Source organism: Spermophilus citellus, assembly GCF_964194105.1.
Source record: "Spermophilus citellus genome assembly, chromosome: 1".
NCBI classification, from domain to species: Eukaryota; Metazoa; Chordata; class Mammalia; order Rodentia; family Sciuridae; genus Spermophilus; species Spermophilus citellus.
Window position 1 is genome coordinate 279950326 of NC_138182.1, and position 25229 is coordinate 279975554.

The 25229-nt window shown below is 40.0% G+C and overlaps 1 protein-coding gene across 1 annotated transcript in view; it reads right to left on the reverse strand.

Moving 5' to 3' along the window:
* MARCHF6 (membrane associated ring-CH-type finger 6) overlaps nt 1-22785 on the reverse strand; it is an 83777-nt gene extending 60992 nt beyond the window's left edge. The window contains exon 1 of the mRNA XM_081303826.1: nt 22620-22785. Coding sequence (XP_081159952.1) covers nt 22620-22638 — 19 coding nt within the window. The 5' untranslated portion in view covers nt 22639-22785. The remainder of the gene's footprint in view (nt 1-22619) is intronic.
* Between the last annotated feature and the right edge of the window lie 2444 nt (nt 22786-25229).

Here is a 25229-nt window from a genome sequence, read left to right on the forward strand (position 1 = left end):
ATTTACCAAGTTCTCTTTCTTTGCAAATTATTTGTCCAAATTTTTTGTCCACTTTACTAATTGGAGTCTTTCTTTCTTTTGCTACTGGGGATAGAGCCCATAGGCACTCAACCACTGAGCCACATCCCCAGTCTTCTTATTTTTTTTTTTCTTGAAACAAAATCTCCAAGCTTAAAGCTTGCCTCATGCTTATGACTAAACGATAATCCTTCCTCAGCCTCCGAGTCACTGAGATAATAGCTATAAGCCGCTGCACCCAGTCTAGGGGGCTCTTAATAAGAAAAGTTTTTATTTTGAATTAGCAAAGAATTTGAACACATATTTCTTCAAAGGAGGCACAGATGGGAAAAAAATTCAAAAGTCATTATGAAAATGCAAATTTTAATCACGATATGGTGATGGCTGCACAACAATGTATACTTAATATCAATGAATTTTACATTTAAAAAAATATCAAATTTTCTTATTTATATTTTAGCCATAAAAACTCTTTAAAAAAAATAACAGTAAATTAACACGGCATACTATTAAAATGGCAAAAAAAAAAACCCACCAAAAACCTCTTACCATACTACCTAGCAATCCTATTCCTAAAGATTTAATCCAGTAAAATAAAAACTCATGTTCACACAAAAACCTATGTGTATATGTGTAATGAATCCAGTCCCTAAAACTGGAACAACCAACCACAACTGTGAATTACACAACTGTACTGAATAAACAGGGGTCATCCCAACAACACAATACTAAGCAACAAGAAGGCATGAACTACTGAGAGTATGCAACAATGTTGACAAATACCAAATGCACTGTATTAAGTGAAAGAAGCCAGATTCAAAAGGGTACATGTTGTATGATTCCATTCATGACATTCTGGAAACATCCACAATAAGGATTCTTAGGAACATCCACAATAAGGATTCTTAGGAACAAAAACAGATTAAGTGGGGGCTGGGGTTGTAGCTTAGTGTTAAGAGCACTTGCCTAGCACGTGTGAGGCACTGGGTTCGATTCTAAGCACCACATAAATAAACAAATAAAGGTATTTACCCATCTACAACTAAAAAATAAAAAATAAACATATTAGTGGCTGTCAGCAACTAGGAGTGAAGGGTGGGAATAGCATAAAAGGATACAAGAATATTTGGGGAGGGGAAGTGATGGAACTACTTTATCCTTGATTGTGCTGGACACAGAACTGCATGCATTTGTCTACAGAGACATTAAATAAAGGTAAATTTTACTGTATTTAAGCTTTTAATTTTTAAAATGAAAAGACTTTCTACAGTAGTGTCTAAATAGACTTGTGGGGAAAAAAAGAGCAAATAATAAAAGAGAATTACCATTCCCTCTCTAAAATGTGGTCCAGTGAAGCTGTGGATTAAAATGTACCCAATGAGCGCACATTTACTTCATCCACCTGGTAAGAATTATTTTGTCAGATACCATGAATATCAAAAGCATTGTTCCCCCAGTATTTCTGGGGTTTTTCCTCTCTGGGTATATTGTGGAAATTCGCACTTCACTGCCACCTCTGAAATCAGGCATAAAAACTGATTTGCTTTGGTCCATAAAACATGAACTACAGTGATGTGTATATAAGTGGAGGCAATGAATACAATTCATCATAATGTACTTTTGTACTTTCCTGCCTCAATGGCTGTGGAAGCATTTGGTAAGGGAGCAAGTCATTTCTCCAGGTGACTACAGTTAGCAAAAGCATGAAATGTGGGTCAATGAGAAACTAACCTGCTGCTGCTTTAAACTGCTGAGGTTTAGAGGAAGCTTGTAACTACCCCCTAAACAATGTAACTTAACTTCTCCTTTCTTTTACAGGATTTTGGTATTTCTGGGAAAACATGAAGCAAATATAAACACTACCAATATAGAAAGCCAAGAAAGATAACCTGTTTTTATACAAGGACCAATCCCACCACCCAAAACCTCAACAGAGTAACAAGATGAGGCTTCAAGAAGAGTAAAATCAACAAAAGGTTCATCCTGAGGTCTCTTACTAAAATCTAAATCATGAAGTACATTCTGTGGCAGATTAAAGTTCCCATCAGATAATACATGTGTAATAAAACCACAAATCACGCTCAATGATTTTCTTTTCTCTTCCTGGTTTTCAAAGGCAATATTCTTTTATTTTATCCTATGGGAATTTTGTTATTTTATTTCAATACCTAATGTCAGAAAACAAGCATCTTTTATTTTTCTGATACCAGGAATTGAACTCGGGGACACTTAATCACTGAGCCACATCTCAAGCCCTTTTATATTTTATTTAGAGACAGGATCTCACTAGGTTTCTCAGGCTGGCTTTGAATCCTCCTTCCTCAGCCTCCCAAGCCTCTGAGATTACAACTGTACACCCACACGCACGGCTTAGAATCAAGTATCTTTTAAAGTCCCTAACATACTACTTTTTTAAGTGAAAAACTTCAAATCCTTAGTAAGTATGGAGACAGTCTAGTATGGAGAGAGCAGAAAAACACCACCAGTGAATGGGGATTATCAAATTGGGACCTGTCATGGAAATCAGCACCTACTTTTTTTTTTCCTTTTTAGAATATGATGTAATGTATTATCCAAATGAATTCTAGCCCTTGCTTTAACCTTTACAACTTCTCAAGTGCTAGGAGCCACAAGCAAAAAATATGATGTATGGCACCTTTGGTTGTAAAGCCAGCTAGCCACTGAGGTATTATTATGCTAAGATTTACATTCATATGCAAATTGGGCTCCTGCTGTTCACCTTGGCCTACTACTGGACTCATGTTACGGGGACTCATGGAGAGTTCCCATTGGTTGGGGAAGGATAGTAGGAGGAAATTCCGGGGGAGGTCCGGGGGACCCGGGGTCCCGGGAGACGGCGGTTCCGGTTAGACGCCCGCGTGGGAGGACCGGTTTTTTGCTTGCTGGCGCTGAGAGTGTTGGCGGCTTTTTCAAAATAAAGTTTTGTTCCTGCTTGAGTGGCTCGTGATTCTGTGCCCAGCCAAGACTGCGGCATTTGGCGGCCCGGACGGGGAACGCCTGAAACTTAGAGGTGAGTAAAACTGCTCGCCCCTGAGGGAAGGCGACAGAATGGGTGAACATTTAGAAAAACAATGTGTTCTTGTTTTGATTTATTTTGTTTTCATTTCAAGCTCCCTAGCCCTAGAATTTTCTCAGGCGAACTGGGAAAAATGGTTGGCTCAAGGTTTGAAGTTATTCGGCCCTGAGAAAGAGAAAATTGATACAACCATTGTCTGTTCCGTTTTTGTTTCATTCTGTTTCGGCTTTGTTTTATCCTATCTTATTGGGTTACGTTACCTTTATAGTAGATTAGAATCCAGTAAAAAACAAACCGAAAAACTGCTAAGTAAATTGTTAGAGGTCCAGACTATGGTAGAAAAAACGCTAGGTCAAGCAAAAGAGAAGGTCTCTCAAGCTAGTCAGACAGAGGAGAATTTAAAAAAAGCAAGCTTAGAGGAAAAGCAGCCATCAGGTGGAGAATTACAACAGGAGGTTGCTACTAACTCCGTTCTATCACCAGAGGGCGTAACTCAACCAACAGCTCCATCTACCGCTGAGCGGCCCTCAACTCCCGTAGTTGATGGACGGAATTCTGAGGCAGGACCCCAAAGATTAGCATGCCCTGTACTTGAGCAGGCAGGAGGGCAACGAATTCACCGTGCTTTAGATTTCAAAACAATAAAGCAATTAAAGGAGGCTGTAACGACCTATGGGCCGCAAGCTCCCTTCACAATAAGCATGGTCGAATCTGTTACCAACTTGGACATGACACCAGCAGATTGGGCTAACATGTGTCGATCTGTGCTAAACGGAGGACAATATTTGTTATGGAAGGTTGCCAATGAGGAATTTTGCATGGAGACAGCTAGGCGAAATGCAGAAGCTGGTTATCCTCAAAGAAATATGGACATGCTATTGGGAAAGGGACCATATGAGGGTCAAAGACAGCAAATTGAATATGACCCTGGCGTATACGCACAAATTGCTGTAGATGCAGTTAGGGCATGGAAAACTTTACAGGGGCATGGAGACTTACAAGGTCAATTATCTAAGGTAATACAAGGAACTAATGAACCTTACGCTGAATTTGTAGATAGACTTATTCAGTCAGCCTCTAGGATATTTGGTAATACAGAACAGGTAATGCCATTTATAAAACAACTGGCTTATGACCAAGCAAATCGTTGCTGCAGAGAGGTCATTAGACCATGGAAACATGAAGATTTAAACACATATATTAAATTATGTAGAGACATTAATGAACAAGGGCAAGTCTTAGCAGCAGTACAACAGGCTTTAGATGCCAGGCCAAAAACATGCTATAATTGTAATCAAACAGGACATTTTAAAAGGAGTTGCCCCGTAAGAGGAGGGTTTAACAAAGCTGGATATCAAAGGAATAGAATACCGGGTATTTGCCCACAATGCCATAGAGGGAAACATTGGGCTAATGAATGCCGTTCTCAAACCACCATAGAGGGTATTCCGTTATCAAAAAACGGACAAGGACCAAGTGTTTACCCACGATATCGTGGAGAAAGGTATCAGGCTCCATTGCCAAAAAACGGACTAGAGGGCCCAATGCCCCGGGGCCCAAAACCACAAATATATGGGGCAATGGAGGAACCCAACAGCACCATCAAGGTAGTGCCCAGGACGCATTATCCATTAAATCCCTCATCAGACAAACTAGAGGGAGCGCAGGGCTGGATATCTGCGCCTCTGCCAGAGCAGTACTAACCCCAGAGATGGGAATTCAAATCATTCCCACAGGAGTAAAAGGACCTCTTCCCCAGGGAACAGTAGGCTTATTATTGGGACGCAGTTCTTCTACACTAAAAGGACTTATGATAAGTCCTGGGGTAATTGATCCCGATTATGAGGGTGAAATAAAAATTATAGCTAGTTCTCCAAGAGGTATATCAGTAATTTCACCAGGAGATAGAATAGCACAGTTATTAATAATACCCAGCCTGCATGATAAATTTTCCAGTTGTAATGTAGAAAGAGGTTCCAAGGGATTAGGCTCCACAGGTGTAGATTGGGCTATGCTGTCTTTAAATTTAGATTCTCGCCCAATGCTAAAATTAAATATTCAAGGACATGACTTTAATGGGCTGCTGGACACAGGTGCTGACCTCAGCATAATATCTCGTCAAGAATGGCCAAAACATTGGGCATTACAACAAGCCACTCAAACGCTTCGAGGCCTAGGAGTGGCAACAAATCCCCATAGAAGTGCTATGGTATTAGATTGGAGGGATCCTGAAGGATGTGAAGGAACTATACAGCCCTATGTATTGGATCATCTTCCTGTAAATTTATGGGGACAAGATGTCCTAGATCAATTAGGATTGACATTAACAAATAACATCAATCCTAACGCGCCCACTACTAGGGCTAAACAAGGCTTTAGGAAAGAAAAAAGATTAAGAGAACAAGAACAAGGTATGACAGCACCTATTCAAATAGATCAAGAAATAAATAGACATGAATTGGGTTTTCAGAAAGGGCCACTGAGACAATCAAAATTACTTGGAAATCAGAAAGACCAGTGTGGGTTCCTCAGTGGCCCCTGACTAAAGAAAAGATACAAGTAGCCCATGACTTGGTCAGACAACAATTAGCGGAAGGACATATACAACCTTCCGTATCCCCCCATAATACTCCCATTTTTGTCATTAAAAAGAAATCTGGTAAATGGAGATTATTACAAGATTTAAGAGCCATTAATAATGAGATGGTTATTATGGGACCTGCTCAATCAGGGATTCCTCAATTGTCTGCTTTACCAAAAACCTGGCATGTTTTAGCTATAGATATTAAAGATTGTTTCTTTTCAATTCCAATTCATCCCGAGGATAGTCCACATTTTGCATTTACTATCCCTGCACTGAATCATGAAGGTCCTGATCAGAGATATGAATGGAAAGTACTCCCTCAAGGGATGGCTAACAGCCCAACTATGTGTCAAATTTATGTTAATAAAGCAATCCAGCCACTTAGAAACCAAAATCCTGAACTACAAATATTTCACTATATGGATGATGTGTTATTGGCACATAAAGATAAAAACACATTGCTAGAATGTTATGCCGCACTTACAAACTTATTGAAAAATTATAATCTAGAGATAGCAATAGATAAAGTACAATTAAATCTTCCAATTAATTATTTAGGAGTTCTATTATCCTCAACCATGGTCCGTCCACCAAAAATTCAAATACGAGTAGATCAACTCAAATCACTTAATTACTTTCAAAAATTATTGGGAGACATAAATTGGATAAGGCCTTATCTAGGCATACCAACAGGAGAGTTAGGACCTTTATTTGATATTCTAAAAGGTCCATCAGATCCAAATTCACCCCGCATGTTAACGCCTGAAGCAAGAAAAACATTAAAAATCATTGAAACGTATATGGAAAATATGCATTTGGATAGAATTGATATAAGTTTGCCTTTATTATTTATTGTACTACCAACAAAAAATATTCCTACAGGAGTATTTTGGCAGGAAGGTCCATTATTGTGGATACATTTATCTTATTCTCCTAACACTATTCTTACTAGATATCCTGAGGCTGTAGGACAATTAATACTCAAAGGAATAAAAGCAGCTCAGGGAGTATTTGGGATTTCTCCCAATAAAATTATCACTCCATATACTATGGATCAAATTGATGAGTTAGCTAATGAGTTAAATACTTGGGCAATAATCATGTGTAAAACTAGTGTTTCATTTGATAATCACTTACCATCTAATCCTTTGTTGTCTTTTTGGTCTAAGCATCCTGTAGTTTTTCCAAAAATGACAAGAAAAACCCCTATCATAAATGCTCCAAATATATTCACTGATGGGTCAAACAATGGTACAGCAGCAATAGTTACTCCTGATCAAACTTTTACATTTTTAGTACCCAAACAATCAGCTCAAAAGGTAGAGCTTAATGCAGTATTACAAGCTTTTATGATGTTTAAAGATTCTGTATTTAATTTATTTTCTGATAGTCAGTATGTAGTTAATGCTATAGTATCCCTTGAAGATGCTGGTAGGATCTCACCTTCTTCTACTGTTTTCTCTTTGTTTTCCACTATACAAAGTCTAATCTGGGACCGAAAAGATCCATTCTTCATAGGTCATATCAGGGCACATACAGGATTGCCTGGAGCCCTTAGTATGGGCAATGAACTAGCAGATAAATCTACACATGACATACATATTTTCTCCACAATAGAAGAAGCTATAAATTTTCATAAAAGGTTCCATGTCAATGCTAATACTTTACAAAAGCGTTTTAAAATAACTAAAGAACAAGCCAGACATATAATAAAACAATGTCAAAATTGTGTGACATTTTTACCACAAGTTAATCTTGGAGTCAATCCTAGAGGACTGACACCTAACCATATTTGGCAGATGGACGTCACACACTTGCCAGAATTTGGAAAATTAAAATATTTACATGTTACAGTTGATACCTCTTCCGGATTTTTGATGGGCTCCCTTCATGCCGGAGAAAAAACTAAAGATGTTATAGCTCATTGCTTACAAAATTTTGCCACTGTGGGCGTTCCAAAACAGTTAAAAACGGACAACGGTCCTGGTTATACTTCCACCTCTTTTAAACAATTTTGCTCATCATTTGGTATTACTCACATAACAGGAATTCCATACAATCCACAAGGACAAGGCATAGTTGAAAGAGCTCATCAAACTATTAAAATGTACTTATTAAAACAAAAGGAGGGAATTGGAAAGGGGTATATATCCCCCAAAGATAAACTTAAAATAACCCTTTTTACTCTAAACTTTTTAAATTTAGATTCATCGGGACTTAGTGCTGCGGAAAGACATTTGTACCCCAAAAATGTACATAAGCCTAAGGTACTTTGGAAAGATATTCTAACAGGACAATGGAAAGGCCCAGATCCAGTGATAGTCTGGTATCGGGGCGCTATCTGTGTTTTCCCACAGGATGAACAGCAACCGATTTGGATTCCAGAGAGATTAACTAAAACAATTTCTACAGAAAAAGAAGATGATTTGACTCAAATCCATAACAGCTGACATCCAAAGCTCCAGCTTGGCTATTCTTACATCTGCGACAGTGATTAACCAAGGTGTTTTTTTCAATATCTATTTTATTATTGCATTTTTCCACATCATAAAGTTCTATTTTATTTTTGAGCTCATACAAACCTAGGTTAATGTTTTTCTGATCAGTTTTATTTTTTGACTGTGTTTTATTTTTTGACTGTGGAGTTTTTAAACATTGCAATGGAGATTTCACCTAGGTATAGTTACAAGGCCTTTATTTACTATTGTCTTATGTGTTGTATGTTGTGTGCACACTTCTGTTTTGTGTTGTATGTCTGTATGTGTGTATGTCCATATTTCTTATATGAGGAGCGCTCATGAAAAAATGGATCCGAATTTTTTCTTTATTCACGTGATTTATATAGTTTAATTTAAATTAGGTAAACAGCTGTTAATGATTGTTTTTAAAGATGGTTAACAGATCTGTTTGTTTGCTAATTTAAATTTGGTAAACAGCTGTTAAGGATTGTTTTTAAAGGAGTTTAACAGATCTGTTTGTTTACTTTCACCTTTCCTTTTTATTATATTTAATAATTCTGTTCAGGATAATGTCTCTTTAACATCATTGCCAGAATTTCCATCTCCATCCCAATTCCAGTGAAGACTGAGATAAAACCAAACTACAGCTTCTATGATAGCAATCACAGTAAACTGTATAAACTGATGCATCAATGAATATAACTCAACAAGTAATGCTATCAAGGACTTGATTTACTTTGGGAGGAAATGGACATATTGATAGACTCCTCCAATTTGAACTGCTTGCAGAACTTGCCTGGACTATATATCAGTTACATACATTGTGAAATATCATCTGGTGCACCAAATTGTGGTACTGCTGGCATATCTTTGCTGATGGTGTCACCAGTGATGCAATTTCCTTGCCAGCTCACCCCATGTTTATTGTGGTAATACTGGCATATCTTTGCTGATGGTGTCACCAGTGACGCAATTTTTCCAAGGAGCCATCAATTGGCTTGGTGTCGTGGCATTTCTGTATCCTCCTCCCTTCTACTAGTGATGGTCTAAAATTTGGGGGCCAACAGAGGTGAGGCAAAGAACCCTACCCCCCCACTGGCACCAAGGCAAAATTTGGGGGCCAACAGAGGTGAGGCAAGAACCTCACCCCCCCACTGGTGCATAGGCCTATCCACAAGCATGGCTGAATGCTGGACCGGTAGTCAGCGACGGGTTGCTCTGATTACAGTGGATTCAACCTAAGACAGGAAGCTGACGCCTAAAGGTCAGTTCTCCCATGACGGGTAAGAACCATATGTTAAATTGGACAACCTACCAGGCACGGTCCCTAGCCACATTGCTTGTTACTTAATTAAACAGAAGGGGGCAGATGCTAGGAGCCACAAGCAAAAAATATGATGTATGGCACCTTTGGTTGTAAAGCCAGCTAGCCACTGAGGTATTATTATGCTAAGATTTACATTCATATGCAAATTGGGCTCCTGCTGTTCACCTTGGCCTACTACTGGACTCATGTTACGGGGACTCATGGAGAGTTCCCATTGGTTGGGGAAGGATAGTAGGAGGAAATTCCGGGGGAGGTCCGGGGGACCCGGGGTCCCGGGAGACGGCGGTTCCGGTTAGACGCCCGCGTGGGAGGACCGGTTTTTTGCTTGCTGGCGCTGAGAGTGTTGGCGGCTTTTTCAAAATAAAGTTTTGTTCCTGCTTGAGTGGCTCGTGATTCTGTGCCCAGCCAAGACTGCGGCACTCAAGTGTGGGAGTTCATTCAAATCAATAAGTCTAAAGAGTTTTTTCCTTTCTAGATTTTGTTTCCCTGACTATGGTCCAGTTCTGCTGGATGGGCTAGGTAAATTTTTTCTTCTAAGTGTACCTTTTTTAAATATATATTTTTATTCATGTACTACAATTATGCCTAATAGTGGGATTAGGATATATTTGTACATGCATAATACATAATTTGATAAATTTCATTCCCTAGTACTTTCTTTTCCCCCTTCATCCCCATGATCCTATTCCTCTGCTCTGCTAGTTTTGCTTCTATCTTTTTAATTGATGTTTTATAATTACACCTAAAAGTAGGATTAGTAGCAATATATTTGCATATGAACATGGCACAATTTGATCAACTTCATTCTGTAGTACCTGCCTTTCCTTTCCTCTCCCCACCCCCCATCCTATTGTTCTTCCTTCTCTCCCCTTTTATTTACTGTTCTCCCTTCTTTTTTCCCTGAAGTCCCTTTTTTACTTTTTTCTTCTCTCTGGTTTCCAATATGAGAGAAAACATTTATTTCACTTAGCATGATGTTTTTTCTTCAGTTTCATCCATTTACCAGCAAATGACATAATTTCATTCGTCTTTACAAATAGAACTCCATTGTATATACACACCATATTTCCTTTATCCATTCATCTGCTGAAGGAGAGCAAGCTACTTCTATAACTTGTCTATTATGAACTGCACAGCTATGAATACTGGTATGCATATATTGTTACAGTAATGCTGACTTTTAAATTTGTTTATAAATGCCAATGACTAAAATAGCTGGCTCATATGGTAAATCCATTCCTAGTCTCTTGAGAAATGTCCATTCTAATTTTCATAGTGATTGTATTAATTTCCCAGTATTTCCCTTTTCCCTCCTTATTGACAAAGTTTAATTGTTCCTTTTTTCTCTTCAGTTAATTATTTTAGTCAGCTTTTCACTGCTGTGACTAAAAAAGATCTGACCAGAACAATTTTAAAGTAGGAAAAGTTTATTTGAGGGCTCACAGTTTCAGAGGTCTTTAGTCTATAGAAGGCCTGCTCCATTCCTCCAGGACAGAGGTGAGGCTGAGGGAGAGGAGGACAGAGCAGAGCAGCTCACAAGGTGATCAGGCAGCAGAGAGAAGGACAAATATATACCCAAAGCCAGGCTGCAATTCCCACCTCCTCTAGCCACACCCCACCACTTTAGTTACCACTCAGTTAATCCCTATTGGGATAAAATCACTGATTGGGTTAAGACTCTTACAACCCAATCATTTCTCCTCTGAACCTTCTTGCATTGTCTTAACACATGAGATTTTGAGGAACACCACATCTAAGCCATAACATTATTGGTTTGGGTTTTATTTGTACAGGAGATTGAACCCAGGGATGCTTTATAACTGAGCTACATTCCAAGGCCTCTTTTTCTTTTGAGAAAGGGTCTCAATTGCCAAGGCTGACATGGAGAACTTGCCATTATCCTGCTTCAGCCTCCCCAAATGCTAGGATAATATATGTGCCCCAGGGCATCTGGTACCTACTATTCGTATTCTTGCTAATTGTCATTCTAAGGGGAGTGAAATCTCAGTGTAGTTTTGATCTGTATTTTCCTGACTGCTAAGGATGTTGAACATTTTTTTCATGTATTTGTTAGCCATTTATATTTCTTCTTCTAAGAAACAGCTGTTTATTTCACTTGCCCACTTATTTATTGGCCCATCCCATTGGTTTTTCTAGCCAATAACCCTATTCAACAATGTATTTTAAGTGCCTACTATGAAGAAAAAGGAAACTCTAAAAGCTGTAGGTACATGTTATTACTCTTAAGCCTTTATCTATCTTGGAAATTTGTACTCAGACTTCAACTGGGCATGGTGGCACAGGTCTGTAATCCAGCAACTCGGGAGGTTGAGGCAGGAAGATCACAAATTCCAGGACAGCCTCAGCAACTGAGCAAGGCCCTAAGCAACTTAGTGAGACCCTGTCTCAAAAGAAAAAATAAAAAGGGCTGAAGATGTAGCTCAGTAGTAGAGCACCCCTGGGTTCAATCCCAGTACCAAAAAAATCCAAAATCTCACTATGATCCTTCTGGTGGTAAACTGAAAGAATTTAACAAAGCCTCTTTTTTTTTTTTTTTTTTTTTTTTAATTACTAAGAGACTTTATTTTTTAGAACCGACTTAAGAGTTATGGAAAATATGAGAAGATACAGAGTTCCCAAAAACCCAGCACGCATCCCCTATTATTAACATCTTAGTAGGATTTGCTGGACTTAACACTTAATGAACCAATACTGATATATTATCATTAAAGTCCACAGTATATTCAGAATTCCTTTACCTGTTAGTATCCCTTTTCTGATCCACGAACCACATAAAATTAGCTATCATGTCTCCTTGGCCTTCTCTGGATTCTGATGTTCTCTCAGATTTTCCTTGGTTTTGATGACCTTCACTGTTTAAAGAGTTCTGGTTGGGTATATTAATTGAACTTCCCTATTTTGGAAAGTGACTGATTCATTAGCTTGGGGATATGGGATTTTTTTTTGGGGGGGTGGGGATTCACATTGGCACACTGCCATTTTCATCAAATAAACATGATTTATCAAAGTTTGACCTTATTTCATTTAGATTAAGTAAACAGATTTTTACTATTCAATTATAAACAAATTTTTTATAATTACTAGCTACAATCAGACAAGTATTAAAATATATTATTGAAAAAATATTACTCAAGATATCTATGGGTAACTGACATAACAAAAACATATATAAATTTATATATTCACTACCTGAAATATATATAGTCCCTTTAAAGTAACAAATTTAATAACTATATGACAATGAGAAAATGCATAATGTTAAGTAAACAAAGAAGACCTTTTAAAAAATACACTCTAGGGGATGGGATCGTAGCTCAGTGGTAGAGCACTTGCTTGGCATGCATGAGGCACTGGGTTCAATCCTCAGCACTGCATATAAATAAATACATAAATAGATAGATGGATAAATAAATAAAGGCATAAAAATGACATTAAAAACTATACTCTCGGACTGGGGTTGTGACTCAGTGGCAGAGTGCTTGCCTCACATGCATGAGGCACTGGGTTCGATCCTCAGCACCACATTAAAAAAATTTAAATAAATTAATAAAGATATGTGTCCATCTACAACTAAAAAAATGTTTAAAATAAAACTACATTCTAGTTCCAACTAGGTAAAAACACAATAGCTTAAATGAGAAAATGCAAAAAATAACTAGATAAGAACATGAATGATGTTTCTTCACCTCTTTCCAAAAGTATTGTTTCATTTCTACTTTTACAAAAATAAATAAAAATTTTTACTCAAATTTCATAGGAAAAAAAATTCCTTTTGACTGTGAAAATGTATCTATTTTTTTTTTAGAGGAGAGAGAGAGAGAGAGAATGAATGAATATTTATTTCTTAGTTTTCGACGGACACATCTTTGTTTGTATGTGGTGCTGAGGATCGAACCCGGGCACATCTTTGTTTGTATGTGGTGCTGAGGATCGAACCCGGGCCGCACGCATGCCAGGCGAGCGTGCTACCACTTGAGCCACACCCCCAGCCCTGTATCTATTTTTTTAAAAGGTGGATTTTGAGATTAGGCCTTGCAAAGTTTAAAAATCCCAATTCTTTGTATAGTGGAATTTAGTTGTTCTCTTTATCTCTCCAGATTACTGTCATTACTAAATTAACAAGTCATTTTTTCCATTGCTCCTGAAAGTCTGAAAACTACATGTTCTGGTCTCCTTGCTAATTAGCCTTGTGTTACTCTGTCAGGACAGGACGAAGGAGATCAGATGAAGGAGAGAAGTGGCAAAACTATCTTCTACATCTAAAAACCAGCAGTAGCAGTTAATTGCAGGTACTAGCAATTCTAAAGTGGCTACAGAAGTGATGGTGGCAATTCTGTCAGCAGCAGCAGATGACTTCAGCAGCACAGGAAACGGCTCCAATAGTTTCAGCCAGAGGAAGCCAGATCAGTATATCTCATCTCAGTTTCACATTCCCCCTTCAGTAAGAAGGCATTAAACTTTTTATTTTTGTTTTTTGCAGTTACATTTTATCAGTAGAGGGTGCTAGAGAGACATCCAAGAAGGAGGCAGTTTCTTCTGCTGTCCCATCAGCAGGCTTGTTGTAATGACCACCTTCCCACAGAACTATTGATAAGGATCTACAACCCTTCAAGCCTTGTACAAGTATCCCAAGTCCCTCTTTGTGCCTACCCATAAAATTTGGGGCTCCACCCTGGAGGGTTGCTTTCTGCTCCCTAGAAAAAGTTCACCACTTTACATTCTTACCAGCAATAGACAAAAATTCCAGTTGCTCCACATCCTCACCAATATTTGGTATGGTTAGTCTTTATATTATCACTTTACCCACTCTATTAGGTGTGTAGTGATAGTTCATTGCAGTTTAACACCTTTGAGATAACACCATAATCACTAATACTCCACTTCTAAAATAATCATCATCCCAAAAAGGAACCTTGTAACTAACAGTAGTTATATCTGCCCTCTACAGTCCCTGGTAAACACTAATTTACTTTCTCTATATGTAGATTTGCCTAGTCTGGACATTTCACACAATTTAGATCACATAAATATGGTCTTCTGTGACTGGCTTCTTTTACTCAGTACAATATTTATGAGGTTCATCCAAGTTGTAGCATATTATCAGTACTTCATTCCTCTGTACTGCTGAACTCCACTCTATATAGACCACATTTACCCAATAATTGATGGGCACAGGATTGTTCCCACTATTTGGCTATCATAAATAATGCTATGAACATTCATGTACAGGTTTTTGTTTGCTTGTTTTGTGGGGCTGGGGACTGAACTCAGGGCCTTGTGCAAGCACTCTACCAACTGAGCTATATTCCCAGTCCTTACATACAGATTTTTGTATGAATGCATATTTTGTAATCTCTTGAGTACACACCTAGAAATGAAATTGCTTGGGTCACATAATTTTTCAGTTTAATTTTTTGAGAACTACCAAAATCATTTGAACCTTTTTATATTCACACCAACAAGGATCGAAAGTTCTAATTTTTCTACAATCTTCACAAACTTATTACTGTCTCTCTTGATTACTGCCATCCTAGAGGGTGTAAAGTGATACTTCTGCATGGTTTTCACTTCCATTTACCTACTGACTAATGATGCTAGGTGCTCAACACTCATATGCATATATTTTTTTGTGAAGTTTCTTTCCAGATCTTTGGGCCATTTTTTAAGATGGGTTGCTTTCTTATTATGGAGTTTTCATTTTTTTTTGGGGGGGGGGGTACACTCTAAATCCTTGATTACATACATATTTTTAGTTTTAGCTTTCAGTGTAGACCCTAATCCAATATGACTATGTCCTTAAAAGACTAGGCAGAATGAGAATCCAATTATCTCCTGATAATCTAGATTGATAAAACAGAGCCAGCCAGTGAAGTGGTACACACCTGTAATCCTAGTGACTCAGGAGGCTGAGTCAGGAGGACCACAAGTTCAAGGCCAGCTCCAGCCACCTAGTGAGATCCTGTCTTAAAATAAAAAATAAGTAGGCTAGGGATGTGGCTCAGTTGGTAGAGTGCCTGCCTATCATGCGCGAGGCCCAGGGTTTAATCCCTAACACCACCAAACAAAAACAAAAAATTTAAGTAGTCAAAAACTAAGAAAAAGGGGCTGAGGCTGTGGCTCAGAGATGGAGTGCTCGCCTCGCACGTGCAAGACCCTGGGTTCAATCCTCAGCACCACATAGGAATGAATAAGTGAAATAAAGGTATTGTTTAAAAAAAAAAAGGACTGGGGATGTAGCTCAGTAGTAAAGCACTCCTGGGTTCAATCTCTCATTTCAAAAAAATAAAATTAAGGGGCTGAAGATATAGCTAGTTGGTAAAGAGCTTGCCTCACATGCACAAGGCCCTAGGTTCAATCCCCAGCACCACAAAATTAAAATTAAACTAAAACAAAGCTAGCACTGTCACTGAAAATCCCTTGGAAAACACACTTACTCATTATAGTTAATAGTTATTTTTGTTAACATGTATGATTTTTTGTTAACAGTGTTGATTCTGTTACTTTTAAATAGTCTAAATAATTTTTAAAGTTCATTTTTCGCCAGGTACAGTGACGCTCGACTCTAATCCCAGTGGCTTGGAACGCTGAGACAGGAGAATTGCAAGTTCAAAACCAGCCTCGGCATTTTAGCAAGGCCTTAAGCAACTCAGTTAAGATTCTCTCTCTAAATAAAAAAACAAAAAGGGATGGGGATGTGGTTAAGTACCCCTGGGTTGAATCCCTAATACCAAAAATAAATAAATAAATAAACAAATAAATAAATAAATAAAGTTCATTTTTTACTTCTAATGTGGTAAATACAGCCCCCGTAAACAAAAAAAGTCCTCTGGGTCCTCAATTTTAAGTATGTAAAGGAGCCCTGAGATCCAATCTCTGAGAATGACTATTCTATATCAAGGGTGCTTCTGACCACTACATTCAATTCAAGTGCCTCTAGGAACTTTGCTATGTCTGAGGAAGGGGGAAAACAAAATTTATGCAGGAAACATTGCTAACAAAGGTCCTAGGTACAGAATAGGAGGTATTCAATATTTAGTTAGTGAAAAAACAAAAAAGACATGGAATCTCCAAATTTTTCATGTCAAAAGTGTTACAATACACCTGCACATTAAAAGAATAATAACTTTATTGCATATATATTATACCTTATTAATCTGGTCCCATTTTCACATAATATTTCATTAGACAGGAGCAGGGAAAGAGACAGAAAAGTCAAAAGAATATTATAATGAAGTTATAAGAAATAAGGGTAAAGGAAATGCTTCAGTGCCTTCCAAGCCTTCAAGAACTTATGCCTGGGGGCTGGGGATGTGGCCTGGCATGCGTGCGGCCCGGGTTCGATCCTCAGCACCACATACAAACAAAGATGTTGTGTCTGCTGAAAACTAAAAAAAAAAAAATAAAAGTTAAAAATTCTCTTCTCTCTCTCTTTAAAAAAAAAAAAAAATTCTTTCATTGTTTAAAAAAAAAAAAAAAAAAAAAAGAACTTATGCCTGCTATAGGCTGAAATGTGCATGCCCCTGCTCACCCACCAAAAAAAAAACTCTTACACTGCAGCCCTAACCAACAGTACCTCAGAATGTGACTGTATTTGGAGGGGTGATGAAGTTAAAATGTTTTTTGTTTTTGTTTTAAATGTAGGCCCTAATCCAACATGATTTCCTTATAAGACTAGTAAAGGGCTGGGGATGTGGCTCAAGCGGTAGCGCGACCTGGTTCGATCGACCTGGTTCGTGCGACCCTGGTTCGATCCTCAGCACCACATACCAACAAAGATGTTGTGTCCGCCGAGAACTAAAAAATAATAAATATTAAAAAATTCTCTCTCTCCTCTTTCACTCTCTATAAAAAAAGCGAAGACACAGGGAGAGGCAAACATTCGGTCAAAGAGAAAGGCTTGATCTCAAACTTCCAGCCTCCAGAACAAAGAGAAAACAAATTTCTCTCATTTAAGCACCCAGCCTATGGTACTTTGTCATGGCAGTCCTTAAAAACTAAAGCAATGTTCAAAACTGAACTTTTCCCACTCCTGGTTGATGAAATTACTCCAGATATGGATCATTTTTAACTACTCCTCTCTACACCATCTAATCAATTATATTCTATTAATCCTATCCTAGTTTGTTTCTTCTTTCACATTCTTTTCATTTCCACTGCCTTAAACTCCTATAATACCTTGCCTAGCTTACAACAACCATCTAAAATACAATGAATTAATGTTTTCCCTTATTGTCTTACTTCCTATTCCCTTCTTAAGAACTCATGCTGGTCCGAGGATGTGGCTCAGTGGTAGAGCATTCACCTAGCATGTGCAAGGTCCTGGGTTCAATCCTCAGCACCACATAAAAATAAATAAAGCTATTGTGTGCAACTACAACTAAAAAAATAAATATATTTTTAAAAAAGAACTCTTGCCATTTTCCCTATATTATACTAAATGTAAGTGAATAAATGATCTTAATTTCTTTAGAGAAGAGAAATAAAACCCACTAAAATAAGCCCAGCCTGGAAGAAAGGGGAAGTCGGTATCTAGATAAGAATATTCAGTTAGCCTAGTATCAATCACTTAGGAGCTCTGGGATGGTTTTGAGCAGAGGTAAGAAATAAATTGTCTTGCCCATCTGTCACTGGTCATTTGTTTGTTATCAATTGTTAAACCCTAACATCCTAAGCAGTACTCTAGTTCAACAATGAAGAAGGCAACTTTTGGGATGTTTGCCCAGCTCAAGAAGGGACATAGTCATGATTTTTATTATTATGTTACCTCTCCCACTGCCCCCCAGCTTCTTGGATTAAGATGGGCCAATCAGATTATAGCTCCCAGAAATGGGGGTTTAACAATTGATAACAAACAAGTGGCCACTGAGAAAGCAGCAAGACAATTTCTCACCTCTGCTGAAAACCATTCCATAGCTCCCTATTTCACTGACGTAAAAGTCAAAGAAAGTCCTATGTGTTCACACCCACTCCAAACACCTCTCTGGTTCTGTGATCTCTCTGACGTGGTATTATACTTATTCTCTTCAAGTCATTCAATCTATTGCAGCTACACTGCTCTCCTGGTGATTTCTTGAACATTCTAGGCATGGCTATTTCTTCTGCCTAGAAAGCTGTACCCACAAAGCCTCTGCAAGACTAATTCATCCCATTCTACCTTTTCTCAGTGAAGACTTAGTAAACTGTCATATTTAAAACTGTGACTCCTGTCCTCATATCCTAACACTCCTTATTCCCTTTTAATTTGCTGTTTTCAATAGCATTTATATATAACCTCTGGTTAAATCATACAATTTGATGTGGATTTACTTCCTGTCTTCCTTTCCTCCCCTACTAAGCTAATTGGAATATAGTAAGCTCAATGAAAGGGTTTTTCTCTATTTTCTTCTCTCCCTAACCCAAGCACATAGAATAATCCCTAGCTCTGAACAGGTGTTCAATAAATATATCAAATACATAAATATTGCTTGGTCACAAGCACACCAAGGCAGTAAAAGCTGATTTGTGGTTCTTTAAGAAGAATGAAGTAAACTAGCTACTGAATCTGACATCTGACTATCCTTTTAACTCATTTCTTCCAAATTTAAATTAATTCAAGCTTTTATCATAGTGGATAAAGAACATGACCAACTACAATACACTTCAATTTAATATCTTTTAAATACTTTCCAAAGAGCATAAAGTACAATTGCCTTGGTATCCCACATAAAATTACTGATAAGATTTTATGTAATGTTCTGATAGTATAAACAGTAATTCAGCAAAATGAAAAAAAAAAACAGCTTTATGTATCATTGGGCTGAAATGTGAGCATTCTACTAAGGCAAGATGTTTATTATCTTTTTGAGGGCTTCCTATGTCAACACTTGTTTGTAACATCTATTCCAACTGCAATGTTTTGCCTTTAAAAAAAGAAAAGTGCCCCCTTGGACAAAAGATAGATTGTTTTTTGAAGCTGGAAAATCTCAGTTGCACTGCAGGATAAGATTCTAACCCATAAAATGAAACTTCATATCTAAAGACTTCTCCAACTCTGAAGTTTAAGTATTTGATGATAGCAGTTTACATAACACATCTGCCCACATACAAACTACATTCAAATAACAAGTCATCTAACCCCCTTTATTATAAGAGTTACCCTCTATGTGCATGGCAGGTATTTAAATAAACATTCTTAATCTCTTTGTTCAGAATATTAAAACATTTTTAAAATGAAAAGTAAGCCACATGATTAGTGTTTTCAAGAACGGAAGACAAAACCAGATTTTACAATATTTAATTCTTTTGTTTAGCCACATATTTTCAAATATCCTACAAGAAAAAACAACCACCTGTTTAAAATCAGATAAAAACCTAAGATTATTTAAGAAATAATTTAGCCAGGTCTTGTGGCACACTCCTGTAATCCCAGCAACTCAAGAGGCTGAGGCAGGAAGACTTCAAGTAAGTTGAAAGCCAGCCTCAGCAACTTAGGGATGCCCTAAGCAAGATCCTGTTTCAAAATAAAACAGAAAAAGGGTTGGGGATGTGGCTCAAATGGTTGGGCACCCCTGGGTTCAATCCCGGAGGAGGAGGAGGAGGAGGAGGAGGAGGAGGAGGAGGAGGAGGAGGAGGAGGATTCTAAAGAATCTAAACCAGGTATGCTGGGGCACACACCTGTAATCTCAGCTATCAGGGAGATGAGGCAGGTGGAATCCATCCAAGTTTGAGGTCAGCCTTGGCAAATTAATAAAAACCTGTCTCAAATGAAAAAAAGACTTGGGGAAGTAGGTCAATGGTAAAGAGCTCCTGAGTTCAATGGTTCACTCCCACATTGGTGGGGACGAGGGATGGCAGCAGGTGAGGACCTGGTAGGAATATAACTGACTTAACAAATGGAACAATTGTTTATAAGCTTTTGGCATCTTCATTTTATAATTGTTTACCATGAAATCCACTGCAATTTTCCCTTTCCTCCCAGTGTTAATTCAGATTAAATTAATTGCGAAAATTTCAGAGGACTTCATAAATTTTACAAAAGTATGAAAAGTATTAAAATTAATGACTAATAGTATTATAAAACAACTGCAAAGTTAGGCTTTATCCACTGATACTAACGATTCATCCTATGAAGAGAGTGACAAAAATTAATTATTTCAACATCAGACACTTGTTATTCACTTATAAATATCTAACTCAAGGATAGAGTCTGGCAGACATGAGTTTGAATCTTGCCTCTGCCATTTACTGTGTGTGTGACCTGGGGCAAGTTTCTAAATTATACTAAACTTCAGTTCTCTCACCTGAAAAGTAGGGATATTGCCTACCTAAAAATGCTGACAGAATTAAATGGGATGGGGAAGGGAGAGGGAATGGGAATAGGAAAGACAGCAGAAATAATCTGACATAACTTTCCTATGTTCATATATGAATACACGACCAGTGTAACTCCACATCATGTACAACCATAAGAATGGGAAGTTATATTCAATGTATGTATGTCAAAATACATTCTACTGTCATGTAATACTACCACACATTGACTCCTCAATAAATATCAGTTTAACAGGGAACAGTGTTCAAGTCAAAAAAAAATATTATTTATACCTTATCCTGATTATAATTTTTCAAGAGAAAAACATTAGAAGTACATTGTTTCTTTAATGATATCACAGACACCAAGTTTCTCAATTACTGAATCACCAATGACTACCGTCATGCCATAAATGTATGCAAGAATTAAGTGCCACAGCCAAAAGAATGGGGGTTTAATTTAATATGCCAGTACACATCAAGTGATAAAGACATGTCTTACTACGCTTATTCATTAAAACTTGAGTCTAAAAGTACGTGAAACCTATGTAGAAGGAAATTCACATACAGGGTCGACCTATCAACAAGAACGTGACTCCTAATCTTCAGCAGTTTCACTTCACTATTTTTTCCCAGAGTCTCCAGTGGCGATTAGCTTCACTCATTGCATATAATAAACAAACTGTGGCATGATGAAAGGGAAGCTGTTTTCAATCAGAATACGTAGACTTAAATTTCTCTTCTTACTACCTGGGTGAACCCTGGACAAGCTATTAAAATAACTAAGCCTGAATTTCCATCTAATATAAAAGATATCAACACCTACCCACTCCACAGGGTTGTCATAAGGATCAAATGCGAATGTGCGTGAGTATGCTTTGTAAACTGTCAAACTGCCTCATGTCTATAAGTGAGGCTGCTATTAAGAAAGACTTTGGAAAAGGTTAAACCATTTTATCAACTCATTACATGGGCAATATCAAACTTTTATCATTCATTATAGGACTCCATCACTCGATGACCCGTTTTCGTTTAAAATCGCCAAAATCTCAATACATAATACTCAAAGCCGCTATTCCCACAAACATAATACTCAGAGTACAAAACTCTCTGCACTGTACCCGGAAGATCAATAATTGGCCCTGCAGACTCACTAAATTACCGCAGACGAAGCACACTACTGCTGTGGAGGGGCCTGCCACCCTGGGGTGAGGGGGGCGTGCGGCGCCCACCCGGGTGGGTGTCACGCCGCGTGCACTCGGTTCACAAGGGTGAGCTCTCCAGCACCGCCGGACCCCAACACGTCTTCATGGAACGAGAGCCTCCAGCCACGCTCTCGGGGTGTCGGGGGTTCACAACCAGAGCCCTAAGCTACACCAAAACAAAGACAGCGCCGGAGCCCGACGCGCGGCAAGGCCCCCGCGCCCGCGGCGGGTCCGGACCTCACGCTCCCCCGGGCAGGCGGCGGAGGACCCGGTCTCCGAGCAGGGGTCAAGGCGGTCCGCTCGGCCGTCGCCGGGCCAATTTTCCGCGAAGTTTCAAAGTCAACAAAGAAGTTCTGTTGCAAGGGGCCGAGCCCGCAGAGCAGGGGCGCAGCGCGACCGCGACGGCGGTGGGGGAGGGGTGCGGGCGCTGGACCGCCGCCGCCGCCGAGGCCGCGGCCGGGGTCTCCGCAGCGCCCGGGCCCGGGCCCCCGCCCCCTCGCGCGGCGGGCGGGAAACGGCGGGGGCGCGCAGGGGATCGCCCTCCGCCCCCGGACCGCGGCCCGGTGGGCAAACGGCCCAGCGCCGCCGCCGCCCGCCTCGAGCGCCCCGGGCTCCGCGCGGGCCCAGCCCGAACCCCGGCGCCGGTGCAAGCGCGGGCGCCGCGGCGCCGCCGACCTACCTTCCTCGGCGGTGTCCATCTTGTCTGGGGGACCGCGGTGACGCAGCCGCGAGGCTCTCGCGGCCGGGCCCGAGCCTTCCGGCCGGGCGGGAAAGAAGGGAGGGGAAGGAGGGGAGGAGGGAGAGGGAGCCGGGCCCGGCAGGTGCGTGTGCTCAGGTGCGAGAGAGTGAGCGAGAGGCAGGAGAGAGGGGGAGAGGGAGAGGGAGAGAGGCTGACAGAAAGCGAGCGACGGGGAGGGGGAGGGGCGGGAGGCCGAGAGGCGAGGCCTGGGCGGGGCGCGCGGCGGAAGGGGCGGGGAGCCAACGACAGGTGGCGTCACTTCCGGCGGTCGCGCGCTCGCGCCCTCCAGTGCGGAGGGCCGCGGGGGCGGGGGGCGGCCTGGTTGTGCAGGCCGTGCGGGATGGTGGGGCGGACGCCAAGCTAGGGGGCCGCGTTCTCGGGGACAAAGGAAGCGCGGCGCCGCGGATCAGAGTGGCGCGAACGAGCGCCTGGTGAAGAGGCCGCGAGCCCTGCGCGCGCCCAGGCCCGCGTGTGGGACAAAGGCCCCACCTTCGGGGAACTGTTAACAATGACCCCGGAGCTTGGAAAACACGGTTCTGCCGCCCTCGCCCGGAATTCTGGTGCCAGGAGCAAGCATTTTTGTTCAGCACCTGGGTAGATCTATTACACGTTTTGATAAAGTAACAAAATATCACTGAAATGTAAAAAGACTGACTTCGCAGAAATTCCTCCCAGGGAGACCGCTGCATTTCGCTAGAAGCCACTTCTTTGAAGCGCCGAGTAGAAGTCAAAACCACCTGCTTCCAAGGGAAAATTGGCTGGGTTTGGAGCGCCTACCTGACCAGAGCCAAACTGCTGATGAAAGAATGATGAAAGGCTGAGCTCTGCCTGCAATCAATGCCCTTCCTCGCCGTAATCCTTAGCTTTTTCTCTAAATGAAGAAATACTTAAGAAATTACAGATTAGAAGGGCCACACATTAAAGTTGTCTGATTAGAAGCAAAGAAGTCTTCCAACCTCACTGTTTAAACAATATGCAGATGACTTAGCGAAAATCGATTCAAGAATGCTAACATTTTCATCTATGTTAGTGGAAGAAATGGCAAGCCCCCCCCCCTTGATCATCATCAATCAGAATAAGGATTAAAATAAAAATAATGAAATGGAGTCTTTCAAAAAGCAAGCAGAGAGAAGCCAGCTAATTTGACTAATGTCACTCATGTTATTCAGGGCAGAAAAGAATTCAAACTCCTTTTGATATAATAATGGAGACCCACTGATTTCAAGGTCTTATCCTGAGAATTGAGCAGACAACTATCCTATAAAGAAAGATGTTGACACTACCTCCAAGGAGACTAAATTTGAGGGCAACTCTTTCCCTCAAAAATAGATCTACCTAAGCACTTTTAGCTAGCTGAGCCCAGGGGCACAGATAAATACCATCAAGACCCACTAGATACATAACATAAGGGGGAGAAGGATTCTGAGAAAGAAAGTACTAGTAGTACTAAAGACATTTATGTGAACCTCCTGGCCACAGAGGAAGAATAGTGGGGGTAGGGGTAGGGGATTTGGAAGGCTTCCTTCTTTGGTGATTAGGTGCTTTCCCTTGTGATGCTTAAAGGAATGTTAAACTCATAAGAAATTCTCCTTTCTAAATAATAATAACCTCTGCAATTACCCCTACCTTTTCTCTTTAGATTTTGACTGTTAAATATAAGAGTAAGTAGCCAACATTATTTAAGTCCTTACTATGTGCCAGCCATGGGTCTTATGTAAGTCAGATTTACCTTGGTTGCCATTGACAGGAATAAGGGAAGGGGGAGGAATGGACTGTGGATATGAACATATTATGAGAAGGGTAGGAGTCGGGGCCTCAAGGACCACTAGAATCAGAGTTCCTCTATCTGCCACCATCCCTTAGCTGGCTTCTCTCTGCACATTGGCTTCATACTATTCAACCAACTTCCTCCACATGACTGGAAACAAGGCCACTGACAGCTACTCAGTTTCATAACTTCAGCCTCACCATTAGGCTAAGGATGATGACCTCTGATCTCCAATTAAAAATTCCCAGGAAAGGACAGTTAATCCACCCAGCAACTTTCCCATCCATGAGCCAAATGATTGTGCTAAGAGCTAGGATCTGTAAGCACAGGAACACATTCATATTCTTGTAACTCCAGTGTGTGTGTTTTCACTATTCTGTAAGGATACAAGAGTCTACTAATGCTGGTTTTCCATTCAAGCATAAATTGAAAGAGAGGGTGTTATACTTAGAAAATGGTTTGGTCTTCTGACCCATTGTGATTAAGGCTTGGTCCTCCCATTCCTGGGTGTGCTATGGGTGTGCTATTGACAAGTGTGGAACCTTTGGGAGGTGGGGCCTAGCAAGAGGTCTTTAGGTTATTGGGGGTGTGTCCTCAGAAGATAGTTCTTATGGGACTTCTTGGTGGTTCCAGTAGGTCATAATAAAAACCTAGGTTTGACTCTACCCAGCTCTCTGCTCCTGAGTTGAGATGTAATCACTTACTCCTACATACCCTCCACCATCCACCATTCCTCATGAAGTCCTCACCAGGGCAGGTGCTATGCCCTTGAAATTCAAAAC